At 34.1% G+C, this 22,478-nt stretch overlaps 1 protein-coding gene across 1 annotated transcript in view; it reads right to left on the reverse strand.

Annotated features, from left to right (window-relative positions):
• Positions 1-22,478, reverse strand: part of LOC142235345 (uncharacterized) — a 617,569-nt gene that overhangs the window by 441,171 nt on the left and 153,920 nt on the right. The window contains 1 exon segment of the mRNA XM_075306601.1: positions 14,901-15,037. Coding sequence (XP_075162716.1) covers positions 14,901-15,037 — 137 coding nt within the window.

Genomic DNA, 22,478 nt, shown 5'->3' on the forward strand with positions numbered 1-22,478 from the left:
GATACAAAAGAGAGCCTGTAGATAAGGCAGGTCTGAACAGGATTCATGAGGATATTGTAGCTGAAGGGATGAACAAGTATAAGGGTAATTCTGTTCTCCGAGTCCGAAAGCACCGGAGGATGCAGATTTCCCACGGCAGACTAGAGTGGTTTTGGACCCACCAAAATCAGACAATTGCAGCCGCCTAAATTCCTACCTATCAGTGATTGATATCAGCGTAGCTAACATGTATCCCATCTGTAATAGATGGTAACTTTTTCGATTGCTAGATAACCCTGCTCGATCACTCTGGACTCATCCCATCTAAGTAGCAGAGTTCCTCGATCTAAATACAAAAAATAGCCTCTAGATCAGCAAGTCTGGACAGGATTCATGAGGACACTGTAGCTTAAGAGGTGAAAAGCTACAAGGCTAATTCTGTTCTTGGAGTTTGTTAGCACCAGGGGAAGGAGATCTTCCACGGCAGACTAGATTAGTTTTGGCCCCACTGAAATCATGCAATTGCAACCACCACAATTCCTACCTATCCGTGATTGATAGCATCGTGCCATATGTAATAAACATATATATGGGGCCACATGCGTCACTTTCTCTTTTGCCCAGCTAGACCTATTCGCCTCACTGCCAGATCACTCTGGACGCATTCCATCTTAATCGCAGAGTTCCTCGATCTGGATACAAAAGAGAACCTCTAGGTAATAGTATGCTACCACGTAGTTCGGAACAGGATTCATAGGGATATTGTAGCTGAAGGGATGAACAAGTATAAGTGTAATTCTGTTCTCCGAGTCCGAAAGCACCGGAGGATGCAGATTTCCCACGGCAGACTAGAGTGGTTTTGGACCCACCAAAATCAGACAATTGCAGCCGCCTAAATTCCTACCTATCAGTGATTGATATCAGCGTAGCTAACATGTATCCCATCTGTAATAGATGGTCACTTTTTCGATTGCCAGATAACCCTGCTCGATCACTCTGGACTCATCCCATCTTAGTAGCAGAGTTCCTCGATCTAAATACAAAAAATAGCCTCTAGATCAGCAAGTCTGGACAGGATTCATGAGGACACTGTAGCTTAAGAGGTGAAAAGCTACAAGGCTAATTCTGTTCTCGGAGTTTGGTAGCACCAGAGGAAAGAGATCTCCCACGGCAGACTAGATTAGTTTTGGCCCTACTGAAATCATGCAATTGCAACCACCACAATTCCTACCTATCCGTGATTGATAGCATCGTGCCATATGTAATAAACATATATATGGGGCCACATGCGTCACTTTCTCGTTTGCCCAGCTAGACCTACTCGCCTCACTGCCAGATCACTCTGGACGCATTCCATCTTAATCGCAGAGTTCCTCGATCTGGATACAAAAGAGAACCTCTAGGTAATAGTATGCTACCACGTAGGTCGGAACAGGATTCATAGGGATATTGTAGCTGAAGGGATGAATAAGTATAAGGGTAATTCTGTTCTCCGAGTCCGAAAGCACCGGAGGATGCGGATTTCCCACGGCAGACTAGAGTGGTTTTGGACCCACCAAAATCAGACAATTGCAGCCGCCTAAATTCCTACCTATCAGTGATTGATATCAGCGTAGCTGACATGTATCCCATCTGTAATAGATGGTCACTTTTTCGATTGCCAGATAACCCTGCTCGATCACTCTGGACTCATCCCATCTTAATCGCAGGGTTCCTCGATCTAAATACAAAAAAATAGCCTCTAGATCAGCAAGTCTGGACAGGATTCATGAGGACACTGTAGCTTAAGGGGTGAAAAGCTACAAGGCTAATTCTGTTCTCGGAGTTTGGTAGCACCAGAGGAAGGACATCTCCCACGGCAGACTAGATTAGTTTTGTCCCCGCTGAAATCATGCAATTGCAACCACCACAATTCCTACCTATCCGTGATTGATAGCATCGTGCCATATGTAATAAACATATATATGAGGCCTTTGTCTAAATCTGGGCCAAATTTAGCACACATTGCTAAATGTTGTCTTGTTGTAGCATTTACCTATGTCATCCACCGTGGACTTTTTCAACTATCTCCAACTTCGATTCCCTAGGCATTGGATAGGTAACCAACAACATAGTTGGACTTACTTACTGTGATTATGCGTGGATGATTACCATAACGAAAACTCATTCATAAACCAAACAGCTCCTTCTTTTCACTTTGGTTTAGGGTGTGATCTTTCCATCTAAACTGAGTTGTGGTATAGCGCTACCCTATTTTGTCAGAAATTTCATAAACCAGTCCTTTGGACCAATAGCCAACATTGGTATGGTGTGAGAGGTTTTCTCTATTTCTGCTTAAAATTTACCACCTGCTATGGAAAGTGATGGCCGAGGAGGTCTTAATATCCCATAAAGTGTATACCCTCCATGCATGAATGAATAAATTGCGAAGGTGTTTGCGGAAGCTGTCTCTTGCAGCACGATATGTCATGTCTTGCAAAACTGGCTAAACTATAGCCGTGCCGGCTTTGTGCTCTCCTTAACTTTGTAGTTTTTTTTCAGCTATTTTTCCCAGACGAGGGATTTCTACCTCTGCTTTATCATGATTTTGTTAACAAAACAAATGTTACAGGGCATGAGTAGGAAGAGGAATAGCGTATGCTAAATGCCATTGAATGTGATATGATGGTAAGCTCTTTTGTTGGCCAATGTACGATAAGGGATTAAATCTTTCCTCGCAAGCACCTTGTCAAATGTCATATAGCCAAGGCTCATGGGTTAAATTAGGAACAAAAAAAAACAAGTATATAAGGCCGTAAGTTCGGCCAGGCCGAAGCTTATGTACCCTCCATCATGGATTACGTAGAAACATCTTCTACACACTGCCATCCACAATCGAATTACTTAACTTGCGGTAACGCTTGCCGATGGCAAGGTATCTTAAAACCTCCTAACACCATCTTCTAAATTGTATGTAAGTCCATACGTGGTATATATTAAATCAAAAAGATCGATCCAATACGTATATAATTCAGTTTGACAAAGTAGACATAAAATTTTGACAAAATTTTCTACAGAAATATAATTTTAACAAAATTTTCTATAGAAATAAAATTTTCACAAAATTTTCTATAGAAAGAAAATTTTGAAAAAATTTCTACAGAAATAAAATTTTAACAAAATTTTCTATAGAAATAAACTTTTGACAAAATTTTCTATAGAAATAAACTTTTGACAAAATTTTCTATAGAAATAAAATCTTGGTAGATTATTTTTGGCTCGAGTGGCAACCATGATTATGAACCGAATAAAATTTGAACAAAATTTTCTACAGAAATAAAATTTTGACAAAATTTTCTATAGCAGAAATAAAATTTTGACAAAATTTTCTATAGAAATAAAATTTTGACAATGATGAAAATTTTATTATGAACCGAATAAAATTTTAACAAAATTTTGTCTAGAAATAAAATTTTGACAAAATTTTCTATAGAAATAAAATTTTGACAAAATTTTCTATAGAAATAAAATTCTGGTAGATTATTTTTGGCTCTAGTTGCAACCATGATTATGAACCGATATGGACCAATTTTTGTGTGATTGGACCAATTTTGGTATGGTTGTTAGCGACCATATACTAACACCACGTTCCTAATTTGAACCGGATCGGATGAATTATGGTCCTCCAAGAGGCTCCGGAGGTCAAATCTGGAGAACGTTTTATATGGGGGCTATATATAATTATGGACCGATATGGACCAATTGTGACACGGTTGTTAAAGATCATATACTAACACCATGTTCCAAATTACAACCAGATTGGATGAATTTTGTTTCTCTTGGAGACTTCGCAAGCCAAATCTGGGGATCGGTTTATATGGGGGCTACATATAATTATGAACCGATGTGGACCAATTTTTGCATGGTTGTTAGAGACCATATACCAATACCATGTACCAAATTTCAGGCGGATCGGATGAAATTTGTTTCTCTTTGAGGCTCCGCAACCCAAATCTGGGGATCGGTTTATATGGGGGCTATATAATTATGGACCGATGTGGACCAATTTTTGCACGGTTGTTAGAGACCATATACCAATACCATGTACCAAATTTCAGCCGGATCGGATGCAATTTGCTTCTCTATGAGGCTTCGCAAGCCAAATCTGGAGATCGGTTTATATGGGATCTATATATAGTTATGGACCGATATGGACCAATTTTTGCATGGTTGTTAGAGACCATATTCCAACATCATGTACCAAATTTCAGACGGATCGGATGAAATTAGCTTCTCTTTGAGGCTCCGCAAGCCAATTCTGGGGATCGGTTTATTGGGGGGCTATATATAATTATGGACCGATGTGGACCAATATTTGCATGATTGTTAGAGACCATATACCAACACCATGTACCAAATTTCAGCCGGATCGGATGAAATATGCTTCTCTTAGAGGCTCCACAATCCAAATCTGGGGATCGGTTTATATGGGGGCTATATACATATAATTAAGGACCGATATGGACCAATTTTTGCATGGTTGTTAGAGACCATATACCAATACCATGTACCAAATTTCAGCCGGATCGGATGCAATTTGCTTCTTTTTGAGGCTTCGCAAGCCAAATCTGGAGATCGGTTTATATGGGGTCTATATATAATTATGGACCGATGTGGACCAATTTTTGCATGGTTGTTAGAGACCATATACCAACATCATGTACCAAATTTCAGACGGATCGGATGAAATTAGCTTCTCTTTGAGGCTCCGCAAGCCAATTCTGGGGATCGGTTTATATGGGGGCTATATATAATTATGGACCGATGTGGACCAATTTTTGCATGGTTGTTAGACACCATATAGAAACACCATATACCAAATTTCAGCCGGATCGGATGAAATATGCGTCTGTTAGAGGCTCCACAAGCCAAATCTGAGGGTCCCTTTATATGGGGGCTATACGTAAAAGTGGACCGATATGGCCCATTTTCAATACCATTCGACCTACATCGATAACAACTACTTGTGCCAAGTTTCAAGTCGATAGCTTGTTTCGTTCGGAAGTTAGCGTGATTTCAACAGACGGACGGACGGACGGACATGCTTAGATCGACTCAGAATTTCACCACGACCCAGAATATATATACTTTATGGGGTCTTAGAGCAATATTTCGATGTGTTACAAACGGAAAAACAAAGTTAATATACCACCATCCTATGATGGAGGGTATAAAAAAAAAGAAAAATTAAATATACTTTGATACTGACGTTGAAATTGTGTAAAAGACAAAATGCCTGGTTAACCACAAAATTTGAAGATAATTAGTTCATTGAACAATTCAGATTGAAATGGCATAGGAACCGAGGAATATTAATAGAGGTGTATTCTTAAAGCACTTTAACTCTGAAATTTTCCAAAACTCTGCAGATCATCTGTTTGCATACTTAAAACCAGTAAGTAAGGCATAAAGTTCGGTCAAACCAAATCTAATATACCATCCACAATGGATTTCGGATATATCGCTTAAATTACAAATATGTCGAAGTTTAAATGTCATAAGGATTTTAGTTTGTACCAACAAGGGAAGCACTACTTCTACCAAGAAGGTAACACTTATCCCCAATCGATTTTCATAGTATGATCTAATACGAAACAAGTAAGGAAAGTCTAAAGTCGGGCGGGGCCGACTAAATATATTGTACCCTGCATCACTTTGTAGATCTAAATTTTCGATACCATATCACATCCGTCAAATGTGTTGGGGGCTATATATAAAGGTTTGTCCCAAATACATACATTTAAATATCACTCGATTTGGACAGAATTTTATAGACATCTACAAAATTTGGGATCCTGAGTCGTTATAGCCATGTCCGTCTGTCCGTGAACACATTTTTGTAATCAAAGTCTAGGTCGCAGTTTTAGTCCAATCGACTTCAAACTTGGCACAAGTATGTGTTTTGGCTCAGAATAGATCTCTATTGATTTTGGAAGAAATCGGTTCAGATTTAGATATAGCTCCCATATATATATATATATATATATATATATATATATATATATATATATATATATATATATATATATATATATATATATATATATATATATATATATATATATATATATATATATATATATATATATATATATATATATATATATATATATATATATATATATATATATATATATATATATTTCGCCCGATATGCGCTATATGGACCCAGAAGCCAGAGTTTTATCCCGATTAGCTTGAAATTTTGCACAAGGAGTACAATTGGTAGTATAGTCAAGTGTTCAAAATTTGATTGAAATCAGTTCAGATTTAGATATAGCTCCCATATATATAGCTCCCGATATGGACTAATATGGTCCTAAAAGACAGAGTTTAGGCCCGATTTGAAATTTTGCACAGGGAGTAGATTTAGCATTGTAGCTACACCCTCAAAAAAAATCGCTTCTCTAACATATGTTCCAAACATATTTTGCAGGAAGCACATATATTATTGGATACTGCTGAAACATTAATATGTTTGTTTTATGTGAACATATTATATGTTTGGAAGCATTTTGAGCCCAAAAATATTATATGCTTGGAAGAATTTTCCCCAAAGAAGATTGTGCTCATTCCCTAACATAATTTTCACTTCCACGAAATTTTTAGTTCTTGGTACCTTTGTCTGTAATACAAATAATGTTGAAGAAATTATTCAATTTTAAATTTGTAAAATTTTACCTTTCGCCCGGACGGAGAATCGAACCGAGAACCATACAGTTTGTAAGCCTACACACTATCCACTGGGCTACGTAGCTGTTATAGTCACCAGTAGACAATTATTATAAAAGTTACATTTTTTATAGCATAGTTTGCAGCGCCCACGAGCACATGCAAACATAACATTATTTAAAATAAACATACATTTGTTGGCCACGTGGAGCAGTGGTTAGCTTGTCTGCCTTGCATGCAAAGGGTCGTGGGTTCAATTCCTGCTCCGACCGAACCAATCTTTTTTTTTTTTGTAATTTAGACATTTATACTATATTAAATTTTTATTATGAAACTTCGAAGTGTCGGTTATTAAAGATTTACAGTCAGAAACAGTGCTTGATATAAACGAAATGGCTTTTGAATAAAATATTATTATTTTTTGCAAAAATAACAATTAAATAAAAAAAACTGGTTTTGGTATAAAAGTTTAGCCGTTTAGCGTTAGCCGTTTTTTACTAGCATTTAACACCATTTTAAATGCCTTTAAAACTTATCGTGTTTTGTACTTAATTTCATTTTTACCTTTAAGGCCGTTAAAAAATGTGTGTCCATAATGCCAAATTGATAAACAAAACACTTGTCCACACATACATAAAATTCTCCTCTCAAGGCGAAAACACAGGCTGTTTTTTCAAATCTCTATGCTCTTGGTTCCGATTGTCTATTCTCTTTACTCCGAATACTCATTATAATATTCAAATTAATTAATATTTAGACTTAAGCATATCAAATTTTTGGCCTTATCATAAAGCAGTTTTCCGAAACAACATACAACCGTTTCACAGAAATTGTAAATATATATATGTTTACTCGAAATTTGTAAATTTATATATGTTTACATTCACACATATTATTTTTATGAAACATTCATGCCCCAAACATAATATTTTAGTAGTTGTATATATTTGGTTGTGCTACTTGTAGACTGATGGCAAAATAAGTTTTTATTTACTTCATATATACTTTTTACTATTACATAACTTTCTTATTCCTAATTATGTGACCCGCCAACTAGAGTTTAACTTGTCATGTATTTTCTTTTCATCATTTTCGTTATGTGCTCTACTTTATGTGTATTCAGCTTTTGTCAATTTTGAATAAAGAGTTAGTCTGTGAACGATCATTGAACAAGGAAGGACGTGTTTTTATTTTGACGCGTGAAAGCAAGACGGATGCTACAATATCAGCAGTGGGATTGTTTTAAGAAAAAAACACGCCAATTTTGTTTTTTTTTACATATTGTTCAATTTTGAGCTGCAACGAGAAAAATATTATTTCCATAGACATTTAAAGACAACGTGTTTTGTCCATTTCGCTTTAATTGTATTGTTGTTGTGTAACAAAAGGAACGATTGCGTGAGATTACACTAACCAATTCATTATGGACGAGACGATTGATTTAAATATGTACACAGTGCCGCAGCTGCGCAGTTGGCTTGAGAGTCTAAAATTACCAACTACAGGTACGAAAGCAAACCTTATGTTACGATTGAATGCACTCACACTTGAAGAGAGAGGAGTTTGTCCAATAACTAAGAGTACAGTGGTAGCCGAGCATGGTAGTGGTAAAGCTCACACAACTATCGAAGAGAAGATAAATGAAGTTACAAACCCTGCCGGCAATGACGAGAGTGAGAATATGAATTCGGCAGAGAGAAAGGGTGCTATTAAGAAGACTTTCGGTGTTACAAACAACAACAACAAAATAGAAAAACAAATAGAAACGATTGATCAACAGACGATGCTACTGAAAATGATGGAATTGAAAGACAACAACAATGAACAGCCACGGATAGAAAAAGAGATTGAGGAATGTTTTATTTCACCTTCAATTGGAGAGCAAGAGAGTCACAATGTAATGACCAACGAGACAGAAATATATACGGACAAAACGTTTTTTATGAAAGAACACGAATTAATGCGACGAGAAATCGAAATGTTGAGAAGAGAAAAGGAGCTTTTAGAAAGAGAGAATAAGCTTTATAGAATGGAACAAGATTTAGAGTCGAAATTTGAAAAAATGCATAACGAAGACAAAATTGTGAAAAGAGCGGATATTCCATTCAATGCGCTAAGGGAATTGATACCAGATTACGATGGCACATCTTCCCTTGAGGTATTTTTATCCCAGATGCGGAATATTTGTTCTTTATATTCTCTGGATGGACGTACTATGAAAGCTTTGTTAATGGCTAAATTGAAAGGAAAAGCACAACTATGGTTACATTCCAGAAATGATTATATCAATGAGGAGCTCGAGAATATATTTCAAGATATGGGTGAAGTATTTGGTAATAAGGAAAACAAACTCGTGGCACGGCGCAAATTCGAATCCAGAATATGGCAAATTGGTGAGGCCTTTATTGATTTTTACAATGACAAGATTTTGCTGTCAGCCAGTTTGAACATGGAGGAAGATGAGCTGATTGATTATATAATCGAGGGGATTCCCGACGAACAACTAAGAACACACGCAAATCTTCAGTGTTACAAAACCAAATCACAACTTTTATCAGCATTCTCCAAGATACATTTGAAGAAGCATGGCATCACCAACGGAGTACAAATTGAAAAGCGTGAAACTAAGGTAAGGTGTTTTAATTGCAATAGCCTAGGGCACATTGCGAATAATTGCCAGAAACCAAAACGAGAATTCGGAACTTGCTATGGGTGTGGAGGTCGCGACCATCTAGTGGCCGTCTGCCCGGAGAGAAACCCTGACCAGAAGGTGACCAACGATTTTCTTATGTATTTTAAATTTAGTATGTATCATAATTTTTCGAATTATTTTAATTTAGAATGCCTGATGGATACGGGGAGCACAGCCAGTTTTGTGAGGAAATCCGCGATTTTAGGAAGGGTGCCTCAAACGGCAATAAATGAGGATGAATCTTTTTTTATGGCATTAATATGACTAGAATTACTACACATGGAAGTTTTAAGTGTTACGTTCTTTATAATGAAATAAAAATTGAATTGGATCTTATAATTGTTGATGATCGGTCGATGGGGTACGGTTGCATTTTGGGCAGAGACTTTATGATTAAGGCTGGGTTGAGATTATTACCAGTATCGCTCCCTGATTCTACAGTGCTTTATGCGGGAGATGAAAATGAAGATGAGTTTGTTGGTTTGATGATGGCTATTGATTGTGGATCTGATGAAATTGAACGACTTATTGTAGGCGATAGTATTTCACATGAATATAGGCAGAAACTTAATGAGTTATTTCGGGATTTTTATTTGCGGCCTGTCGAGCCAATAGTGCGGTGTGAGATGAAGTTAAATGTTGATAGCCCTAAACCTTTTTCGTGTGCGCCTAGGAGATTGTCCTATGATGAAAGGGGCAAGTTGCAATTGATTTTGGACGAATACTTGGAGAAGGGTTACATACGGCCAAGTGAGTCTGAATACGCGTCACCAATAGTTTTAGTTAGAAAAAAATCTGGGGATCTTCGGATGTGTGTCGACTATCGTAATTTGAATAGGATAACTTTGAGGGATAATTATCCGATTCCTCTTATAGATGACCTTTTGGACACACTAGGTGGGAAACGATATTTCACCAAGTTGGACCTGCGAAGTGGATTTCACCACGTTTTTGTTGAGGATGGGTCTGTCAAGTATACTTCTTTTGTCACCCCATTGGGGCAGTTTGAATTCCTCCGGATGCCATTCGGATTGAAGAATGCTCCGTCAGTGTTCCAGAGATTTGTCAACAAGATTTTCATGGATATGGTTAGAGGAGGGAAGATAGTGATTTACTTGGATGACATTATGATTGCCACACACGATATTGATGAACATTTCAGCATTTTAGGTGAGGTTTTTCGACGTTTGGTTGAAAATAAACTGGAACTACGATTAGATAAATGCGAGTTTTTTATGACAGACATACGGTATTTGGGCTACAGGGTGAATGGGGAGGGAATTCGTCCTGACGATGCAGGAATTGTTGCTATAAGGGATTTTCCAGTGCCGACTAGTGTACATTCAGTGAGAAGTTTTCTGGGACTTTGCTCTTATTTTCGTAGGTTCGTTAAGGGATTTTCGACATTGGCCAAACCATTGACAGATCTCACGAGGAAGGACAATAAGTTTGTTTTCGGACCGGAGGAGCTTAGGACCTTTGAGATGCTGAAGGATAAGTTGGTAGAGTCTCCGGTGTTGGGGCTTTACGATCCTCGTCACGAGACGGAGCTCCATTGTGACGCCAGTTCACTGGGATTTGGTGCAGTTTTCCTGCAGAGAAAGGATGATGGGAAAATTCACCCTATATTTTACTTCTCCAAGCGAACAACCGACTCGGAGGCAAAGTTTCACAGTTTTGAGTTGGAGACTCTTGCGATTGTATATGCGTTAAGGCGCTTTAGGATTTACTTACAGGGCATCCGCTTTAAGATTGTGACCGACTGTAATTCTTTGACATTGACGCTTAATAGAAGGGATTTGAACCCCAGGATTGCAAGGTGGGCCCTTGAGTTGCAGGATTATGACTATGTTTTGGAGCATAGGTCAGGTACCAGGATGCAACACGTTGATGCCTTAAGTAGGTGCTCCCGGGTGATGGTTATAGAGAGCAATACTTTTGAGGATAATTTGGTCATATCCCAAAACAGGGATGTGGGACTCAGACTACTTAAAGACGAACTGCAGGAGAGGCAGCACAAGTGTTATGAAATGAGGAATGGGATACTATATAGAAAGTTACGGAGGGACGGTTCGTTATTATTTTACGTGCCCCACGAAATGGAGCGTCATATATTGTTTAGGTATCACGATGAGATGGGACATATAGGCGTCGACAAAATGGTTGATCTGATAACTAAGAGTTATTGGTTCCCACATATCAAGCGGAAGGCTAATGTACACGTACAGAATTGCTTGAAGTGCATTGCGTACTCTTCGAGACATGGAAAGGAGGAGGGGTATTTGAATAATATTCCGAAGGCCAATGTTCCGTTTGATGTGATTCATATAGACCATTATGGACCCATTAGTGGAAGGACTTTGAGGCATATATTAGTGGTAATCGATGCTAGTACGAAGTTTGTCAGGCTATATCCGACACGGACGACCAAGTCTAAGGAAGTTGTGGCGCATTTGGGGGACTATTTTAGGGCCTATAGTAGGCCAAGGTATGTGGTTAGCGATAGAGGTACAGCGTTTACATCGGCAGAGTTTGAGGAATTCTTGAGACAACAGGACGTGGGCCACATAAAGATCGCGACTGGCTCACCTCAGGCGAATGGGCAGGTGGAGAGGGTGAATCGGAGTATTGGGCCCATGTTGGCTAAGTTGGTGCGCCCTGCAGATGGTATTTATTGGGATATGGTTTTGGAAAAGGTAGAGTATACGCTGAATAATACGATACATCGCACTGTTGGCGAACGTCCTAGTGTTTTGTTATTTGGGGTTGGTCAACGTGGTGACGATATTGTTGAGGATTTGCTTGGGGATACTTTTGATGATGAAGGGAACCTGGATCGTGTAGGGAGGATTGACCAAATTAGGCAGAAAGCTGCAGAGAAACAGGAAAGGCTACAGGATTATAACAAAAAGTATGTAGATAGTAAGAGACAGATGGCCAAGCTTTATTCTGTGGGTGATTATGTAATGGTTAAAAATTTCGACTCGCAGACGGGTGTAGCCCGGAAGTTGATTCCGAAGTTTAAGGGACCTTACAGGGTATCAAAGGTTCTACGGAACGATAGATATTTATTGGAGGATGTAGAGGGATACCAAGTGTCGCGTAATCCGTACGTCGGTGTATGGGCGGTAGGAAATATTCGGCCTTGGCTCAATGGGCGTTCGGTAGATCAGGTGATCTAGTGGTCAGGATGGCCGAGTTTTAGTAGTTGTATATATTTGGTTGTGCTACTTGTAGACTGATGGCAAAATAAGTTTTTATTTACTTCATATATACTTTTTACTATTACATAACTTTCTTATTCCTAATTATGTGACCCGCCAACTAGAGTTTAACTTGTCATGTATTTTCTTTTCATCATTTTCGTTATGTGCTCTACTTTATGTGTATTCAGCTTTTGTCAATTTTGAATAAAGAGTCAGTCTGTGAACGATCATTGAACAAGGAAGGACGTGTTTTTATTTTGACGCGTGAAAGCAAGACGGATGCTACAATATATTTTAACATATTAACATATGTGTCCCAAACATTTAGTGTTAGTTTAGGAACATTACATGTTGGCACTTAAATATATTTTGTTTAAAAATTGTGCCCGAAACACATTTTGTTTATATCGGAACATATGAAAAACATATTTTTCTAACAGTGTATGGGTGCCAAATTTGAATGAAATCGATTCAGATTTAGATATAGCTCCCATATATATCTTTCGCCCGATATGCACTTATATGGACCCAGAAGCCAGAGCTTTATCCCGATTAGCTTGAAATTTTGCACTAGGAGTACAATTAGTAAAATAGTCATGTGTGCTAAATTTGATTGCAATCGGTTCAGATTTAGATAGAGCTCCCATATGTTTTTCTCATTTCGACAAAAATGGTCAAAATACCAACATTTTCCTTGTTAAATCGCCACTGCTTTGTCGAAAAGTTGTAAAAATTACTCTAATTTTCCAAAACTTCTAATACATATATATCGAGCGATAAATGATAAATAAATTTTTGCGAAGTTTCCTTAAAATTGCTTCAGATTTAAATGTTTCCCATATTTTTATACCCTGCGCCACACGGTGGAACAGGGTATTATAAGTTAGTGCATATGTTTGCAACACCCAGAAGGAGACGAGATAGACACATGGTGTCTTTGGAAAAAATGCTCAGGGTGGGCTCCTGAGTCGATATAGCGATGCCCGTCTGTCCGTCTGTCCGTGAACACATTTTTGTAATCAAAGTCTAGGAAGCAGTTTTAGTCCAATCGACTTCAAACTAGGCACAAGTATGTGTTTTGGCTCAGAATAGATCCCTATTGATTTTGGAAGAAATCGGTTCAGATTTAGATATAGCTCCCATATATATCTTTCGCCCGATATGGACTAATACGGTCCAGAAGCCAGAATTTTACCCTAATTTGCTTAAAATTTTGCACAAGAAGAACAATTAGTACTATAGTCAAGTGTGCAAAATTTGATTGAAATCGGTTCAGATTTAGATATAGCTCCCATATATATCTTTCGCCCGATATGCACTTATATGGACCCAGAAGCCAGAATTTTACACCAATTTGGTTGAAATTTTACACAGGGAGCACAATTAGTAGTGTAGTCAAGTGCGCCAAATTTTATTGAAATCGGTTCACATTTAGATATAGCTCCCATATATAGCTTTCGCCCGATTTAGACTCACATGACCACAGTGGCCAATCTTTTACTCCGATTTAATTGAAATGTTGCACAGGGAGTAGAATTAGCATTGTTGCTATGCGTGCCAAATTTGGTTGAAATCGGTTCAGATTAATATATAGCTCCCATATATAGCTTTCGGACGATTTACACACATATGACCACAGACCCCAATTTTTTACTCCGATTTAATTGAAATGTTGCACAGGGCGTAGAATTAGCATTGTTGCTATGCGTGCCAAATTTGGTTGAAATCGGTTCAGATTTAGTTATATCTCCCATATATAGTTTTCGGCAGATTTACACTCATATGACCACAGAGGCCAATTTTTTGCTCCGATTTAGTTGAAATTTTGCACAGGGAGTAGAATTAGCATTGTTGCTATGCGTGCCAAATTTGGTTGAAATCGGTTTAGATTTAGATATAGCTCCCATATATATGTTTTTCTAATTTGGACAAAAATGGTCAAAATACCAACATTTTCCTTGTAAAATCGCCACTGCTTAGTCGAAAAGTTGTAAAAATGACTCTAATTTTTCTAAATTTCTAATGCGTATCTATCGAGCAATAAACCATAAATAAACTTATGCGAAGTTTCCTTAAAATTGCTTCAGATTTAAATGTTTCCCATTTTTATTTCTGTAGAAAATTTTCTCAAAATTTTATTTATAAAGAACTTTTTGTCAAAATGATATTTTTTATTGAAAATTTTGTGAAAATTTTATTTCTATTAAAATTTTATTATATATATTTTGTGAAGACTTTTGAATTTAAAAGACCAAGTAATACTCCCCATTCAATGACGGATAAATACAGAATTTCACATTTCCAAAACTTACCTGAACAATATCTCCTTGATCATGACCCGATGCAGTGAAGGTTAAATGACACAAAAATGGAAGTTTATTCCATTGTGGAGTTGGCACTTTGATGGAGTATGTTCGTCCAATGTCACCATAATATGTGCGATTACACACTGTAAATATATGGGGAAAAAATAAAACAAAAATCGAAAATTACAATCGGAAACAATTAATTTGGAAAAAAAATTTGCAGCTAAAATACAATATGAAATATTCCACAGTAACAGAGACATTTTCTGCTTTACAATTCCATTCCAGAAACCATTACATCACTATCCCAAAAACATATTCTTTATATTTTCTTGAAATCTAAATGAAAAAAACAAATACCGGTTATTTAATTACCACTATTACCAAGGTTCAAAATCTTGGGTGATCCCTTGTCATATTCAGGCATTTAAGGCCATCACCTATATAGAAGCCCCGTTTCAAGTGTATTGCCTTTATCACTGTCAGTGGCTTTGTTAGCCAAAACGTATATGTGTCACTGTTTGTTTTCCTCTGTAGGAAATTTTGATTTTTTGTATATGTGTGTGGGTAAGTGTGTGTGTATGTGTATTGTTTTTATTTTTGTTACGTTCTTCTTCTTCATACTTTTGTGGACATAAATTTTCATAAATTACTTAGTTAAATATAAATATGTATGAACAAATATCAAAAACACACACACACACACATACACACAACCATAAACACACACATACACTCTCTCTAAACATAAATATAAAAAAAAAGTTTTACATTTTGTTGAAACACCATCGCAATTTCCCCCGGAAAAATATCACCGTCTGTCAGAAATGATGTGGCTAGAAGCACACAAAAAATAAAGCGGATATAAGCAGTGGCTAGATTTTTATACCCACCACCATAGAATGATGACGGGGTATAATAAGTTTGTCATTCCGTTTGTAACACATCGAAATATCGATTGCCGACTATATAAAGTATATATATTCTTGATCAGGGAGAAATTTTAAGACGATATAACCATGTCCGTCTGTCTGTTGTAATCACGCTACATGCTTCCATAATGGCTATATCGTCCTGAAATTTGGCAAAGATTCGTCTTTTGTTTGCAGGCAGGTCAAGCTCGAAGATGGGCTATATCGGTTCAAGTTTTGATATAGTCCCCATATAAACCGACCTCCCGATTCGGGGTCTTAAGCTTATAAACACTGTAGTTTTTATCCAATTTGCCTGAAATTGGAAATCTAGAGGTATTCTAGGACCACAAAGAGGTGTGCCGAAAATGGTGAGTACCGCTCCATGTTATGATATAGACACCATATGGACCGATTTCCCGATTTTGCTTCTTGGGCGTCTAGAAAGTGTATTTTCTATCCGATTTAGCTGAAATTGAAAATCTAGAGATATTTTAGGACCATAAAGAGATGTGCCGAAAATAGGGTGTATCGGTCCATGTTTTGATATAGACCCCATATAGACCGATCTCCCAATATTACTTCTTGGGCTTCTATAAACCGTAGTTTTAATCAAATTTGCCTGAAATTGGAAATCTAGAGGTATTCGAGGACCACAAAGAGGTATGCCGAAAATGATGAGTACCGCTCCATGTTATGATATAGCCACCATATAGACCGATCTCCCGATTTTATTTCTTGGTCTTCTAGAATCCGTAATTTTTACCCAATTTGCCTGAAATTGAAAATCTAGAGATATTTTAGGACCATAAAGAGATGTGCCGAAAATTGTGATTATCGGACCATATTTTGATATAGCCCCCATATAGACCGATCTCCCGATATTATTTCTTGGGCTTCTACAATCCGTAGTTTTTATCCAATTTGCCTGAGATTGGAAATCTAGAGGTATTCTAGGACCACAAAGAGGTGTGCCGAAAATTGTAAGTACCGCTCCATGTTATGATATAGCCACCATATAGACCGATCTCCCGATTTTATTTCTTGGTCTTCTAGAATCCGTAATTTTTACCCAATTTGCCTCAAATCGGAAATCTAGATGTATTCTAGAACCATAATAAGGTGTGCCGAAAATGGGGTGTATCGGTCCATGTTTTGATATAGGCCCCATATAGAACGATCTCCCGATTTTACTTCTTGGGCTTCTAGAAACCGTAGTTTTTATCCAATTTGCCTGAAATTGGAAATGTAGAGGTATTCTAGGAAAATAAAGGGATGTGCCGAACATATTGAGTATCGGTACAGTTTTTGATATAGCCATCTTATAAACCCGCTCTTCGATTTGGGGTCTAGATTCTAGAACTACAATTAAATGTGCTGAATACTGTGTGTATCCTTCCATGTTTTGGTATAGCCCCCATTACACCGAACTCCCGTTTTAACTCCTAGGGTTTCTAGAAGTTGTAGTTTTTATCCGATTTGCCACAAATTAAAATATACTGGCATTTTAGACCCATAACAAAGTGTATATGATTTAATTTTATCGGTCCATTTGATAAGGCCTCCATATAGACCGATTTCACTTATTGAGGGTATAGAAGGCGCACTGATCATGAAAATTGCTTGAAACTGAAAGCACAATTTCCAGATTTTACTTCTCGCAGTCATTTAAATAATTGGGATGAAAATGCACAGATTATAGATTTCAAATCAAAGCGTTATTTCATCATTCTCTTGCACACTTACAAGTTTATGATTCCCCTAAAACTCAAACAAAAAATGGTTCTGATCTAGTCTTCATAGCTAAAATATTTACATTTATCTGTGGGAAGCGTACTGGTTGAACTGATCTGCTTGGGAAAATATCTGTCATCAAACCCCCTGAAATTTTCAAAGGAAGCTATTATATTTGATTCATGGTGGTGGGTATTTAAGATTCGGCTCGGCCGAACTTACGGCCGTATATACTTGTTTTTTTTTTTTTTTTTGTAAAATCGTATATGGGATGAAGTGAAGTGTTCCTCCATACACCTAACTAGGCAGAAATTGCTTTGAAGATTTTTTTTTACAAAATTTGTAGGCTAAAAATGAGGTCAGGCCGAATCTTAGTTATCCGACACTATGGAACGCATAGCATGCCAGCCTTGCACACAAAACGTCATGGGTTAAATCTCAATTTCGATGAAAAACTAAAAAGTTTTTCAGCGGTGGGATATCCCACACAACAAAAATCTTATTTTGCAAAATTTTATTCTATAGAAAATTTTGTCAAATTTTTTCTATAGAAATTTTTGTCGAATTTCTATTTTTGTACAAAATTTTGTCAAAATTTTATTTCTGTAGAAAATATTGCCAAAATTTTATTTCTATAGAAAATTTTTTTCAAAATTTTATTTCTATAGGAAATGTTTTAAAAATTTTATTTTTATAAACATTTTGTAAAAGTTTTATTTCTATAGCAATGTTTGTCACAATTTTTTTTTCTATAGAAAATATTGTAAAATTTTATTTCTATAGAAAATATTGTCAAAATTTTATTTCTACAGAAAATTTTGTTAAAATTTCATTCTTAGAGAAAAATTCGTCAAAATTTTATTCATAGAGAAAATTTCGTCGAAGTTGATTTCTATAGAGAATTTTGTCAAAATTTTATTCCCACAGAAAATGTTATTAAATTTCATTTTTATAGATTTTATTTCTATAGAAAATTTTGTAAAAATTTTATTCTTAGAGATAATTTTGTCAAACTTTTATTTCTATAGAAAATTTGGTCAAAATTTTATCTAGAGAAAATTTTGTCAAAAATTTATTTCTATAGAAAATTTTGTGAAAACTTTATTTCCAAAGCAAATTATATTAACATTTTATTCAAAGAGAAAATTTTGTCAAAATTATAGAAAATTTGATCAAAATTTTATTTTTATAGCAAATTTTGTCAAAATTTCATTCCTAGAGAAAGTATTTTGTCAACATTTTATTTCTATAGAAAATGTTGTCAAAATTTTATTTCTAGAGACAAATTTGTCAAAATTTTATTTCTATAGGAAGTTTTGTAAAAATTTTATTTCTATAGAAAATTTTTTCAAAATTTTGTAAAAAATTTATTTTTAGAGATAATTTTGTCAAACTTTTATTTCTATAAAAAATTTGGTCAACATTTTATATAGAGAAAATTATGTCACCAATTTATTTCTATAGAAAATTTTGTCAAAAATTTATTTCTATAGAAAATTTTGTCAAAAATTTATTTCTATCGAAAATTTCGTCAAAACTTTATTCCAAGAGCAAATTTTGTCAAAATTTTATTCCAAGAGAAAATTCTGTCAAAATTTTATTCCAAGAGAAAATTCTGTCAAAATTTTATTCCAAGAGAAAATTTCGTCAAAATTTTACTTCTGTAGAAAATTATGTCAACATTTTATTTCTGTAGAAAATTATGTCAAAGTTTTATTTCTATAGAAAATTTTGTTAAAATTTATGTCTATAGAAAAATTTGTCAAAATTTTATTTCTATAGAAAATTTTGTCAAAATGTTATTTCTATAGAAAATTTTGTCTAAATTTTATTTCTATAGAAAATGTTGTCAAAATTTTATTTCTATAGACAATTTTGTCAAAATTTTATTTCTTAGGAAGTTTTGTAAAAATGTTATTTCTATAGAAAATTTTGTCAAAATTTTGTAAAAATTTTATTCTTAGAGATAATTTTGTCAAACTTTTATTTCTATAGAAAATTTGATCAAAATTTTATCTAGAGAAAATTTTGTCACAAATTTATTTCTATAGAAAATTTTGTCAAAAATTTATTTCTATAGAAAATTTGGCAAAACTTTACTCCCAGAGCAAATTTTGTCAAAATTTTATTCCAAGAGAAAATTCTGTCAAAATTTTATTCCAAGAGAAAATTTTGTCAAAATTTTATTTCTGTAGAAAATTATGTCAAAGTTTTATTTCTATAGAAAATTTTGTTAAAATTTTATGTCTATAGAAAAATTTGTCAAAATTTTATTTCTATAGAAAATTTTGTCAAAATGTTATTTCTGTAGAAAATTTTGTCGAAATTTTATTTCTATAGAAAATGTTGTCAAAATTTTATTTCTATAGGAAGTTTTGTAAAAATGTTATTTCTATAGAAAATTTTGCCAAAATTTTATTTCTATAGAATATTTTGTAAAAATTTTATTTCTATAGAATGTTTTGTAAAAATTTTATTCTTAGATATAATTTTGTCAAACTTTTATTTCTATAGAAAATTTGGTCAAAATTTTATATAGAGAAAATTTTGTCAAACTTTTATTTCTATAGAAAATATGGTCAAAATTTTACATACAGAAAATTTTGTCAAAAATTTATTTCTATAGAAAATTTTGTCAAAATTTATTCCCAGAGCAAATTATGTTAACATTTTATTCAAAGAGAAAATTTTGTCAAAATTATAGAAAATATGATCAAAATTTTATTTTTATAGAAAATTTTTTCAAAATTTCATTCCTAGAGAAAGTATTTTGTCAACATTTTATTTCTATAGAAAATGTTGTCAAAATTTTATTTCTAGAAACAAATTTGTCAAAATTTTATTTCTATAGGAAGTTTTGTAAAAATGTTATTTCTATAGAGAATTTTGTCAAAATTTTGTAATAACATTCTTTTCCTCTGTTGGTTAAGCTACTCTTGTAGTTTAGTCAATGTATGGTTTTAAGCTGAAATAAAAAAACAACAACAATGCTTAAAGAACAAAACCAACAATAACAAAACAAAACAAATGGAAAAAGAAGAGGAGGCACGCTCAAAATAAACCCAGCCATGTGAATTCAAATCGATGATTTGACAGTGGCATAGGAAAAGAGATATGTTTGTTTCGAATTTATTTCGGCATAAGCCGGCTATCAATGTAAAACCTTTTTTCGGAGGGTTCACGTGTGGTTTTTGTTGGGTTTAATAAACTGCCTGAATTTATTCTGATAATTGGTTGATAGTTTTGCTGCAAGTAGAGGATGCTGATGAGGAATGTGGTAATTCCGAAACGTGCGTCCATCCAACCATCTTGCAGTCTATAGGGCTTTGCCCAAATAAATTTGACAAACATTCTTTTCCTCTGTTGGTTAAGCTACTCTTGTAGTTTAGTCAATGTATGGTTTTAAGCTGAAATAAAAAACAACAACAAAATTTATTTCTATAGAAAATTTTGCCAAAACTTTATTCCCAGAGCAAATTTTGTCAAAATTTTATTCCAAGAGAAAATTCTGTCAAAAATTTATTCCAAGAGAAAATTTCGTCAAAATTTTATTTCTGTAGAAAATTATGTCAAAATTTTATTTCTGTAGAAAATTATGTCAAAGGTTTATTTCTATAGAAAATTTTGTTAAAATTTTATGTCTATAGAAAAATTTGTCAAAATTTTATTTCTATAGAAAATTTTGTCAAAATGTTATTTCTATAGAAAATTTTGTCTAAATTTTATTTCTATAGAAAATGTTGTCAAAATTTTATTTCTATAGACAATTTTGTCAAAATTTTATTTCTATAGGAAGTTTTGTAAAAATGTTATTTCTATAGAAAATTTTGTCAAAATTTTGTAAAAATTTTATTCTTAGAGATAATTTTGTCAAACTTTTATTTCTATAGAAAATTTGATCAAAATTTTATCTAGAGAAAATTTTGTCACAAATTTATTTCTATAGAAAATTTTGTTAAAATTTTATGTCTATAGAAAAATTTGTCAAAATTTTATTTCTATAGAAAATTTTGTCAAAATGTTATTTCTATAGAAAATTTTGTCTAAATTTTATTTCTATAAAAAATTTTGTCAGAGTTTTATTTCTATAGAAAATTTTGTTAAAATTTTCACAAATTTATTTCTGTAGAAAATTATGTCAAAGTTTTATTTCTATAGAAAATTTTGTTAAAATTTTATGTCTATAGAAAAATTTTTCAAAATTTTATTTCTATAGAAAATTTTGTCAGAATTTTATTTCTATAGAAAATTTTGTTAAAATTTTATTTCTATAGAAAATTTTGTCAACATTTTATTTCTAGAGAAAGCATTTTGTCAAAATTTTATTTCTATAAAAAATCTTTTCTACATTTAGTAGCAATAGTAAATTTTTATTTCGATAGAAAATTTTCTCAAAATGTTATTTTCATAGAAAATGTTGCCAAAATTTTATTTCTATAGAAAATTTTGTCAAAACTTTATTCCCAGAGCAAATAATGTTAAAATTTTATTCCAAGATAAAATGTTGCCAACATTTTATATCCAAAGAAAATTTTGTCACAATTTTATTTCTATAGAAATTTTTATCAAAATTGTATTTCAATAGAAAATTTTGTCAAAATATTATTCCTAGAGAAAATTTTGTCAAAATTTTAATACGACATGTTACAAACGGAATAGTGAACCTATCATACCCCCATTCTATGGTAGTGGGTGTAGAGAACTGCTAAAATTCATTCATCATCTCTTTCCATGTATTACAAGGAGGTGAATTAAGGCAAAGCAAAAAAAGGCAAATGTAATCAAAGGCATTGCAGGTTGGCTCTTTTTCTCATCAGCCAAAGTGACAGAGTACCCAAATTGGGGACACATATATCCTGGGAAGAATTTTAAATTGTTAAAAATTCTGTTTTTTTTTTTTTTTTTTTTGTAAAAAACAAAAACTTTTACACTGCTACAA

The sequence above is a fragment of the Haematobia irritans genome, chromosome 4 (genome assembly GCF_050003625.1).
Source record: "Haematobia irritans isolate KBUSLIRL chromosome 4, ASM5000362v1, whole genome shotgun sequence".
Taxonomy (NCBI): Eukaryota; Metazoa; Arthropoda; class Insecta; order Diptera; family Muscidae; genus Haematobia; species Haematobia irritans.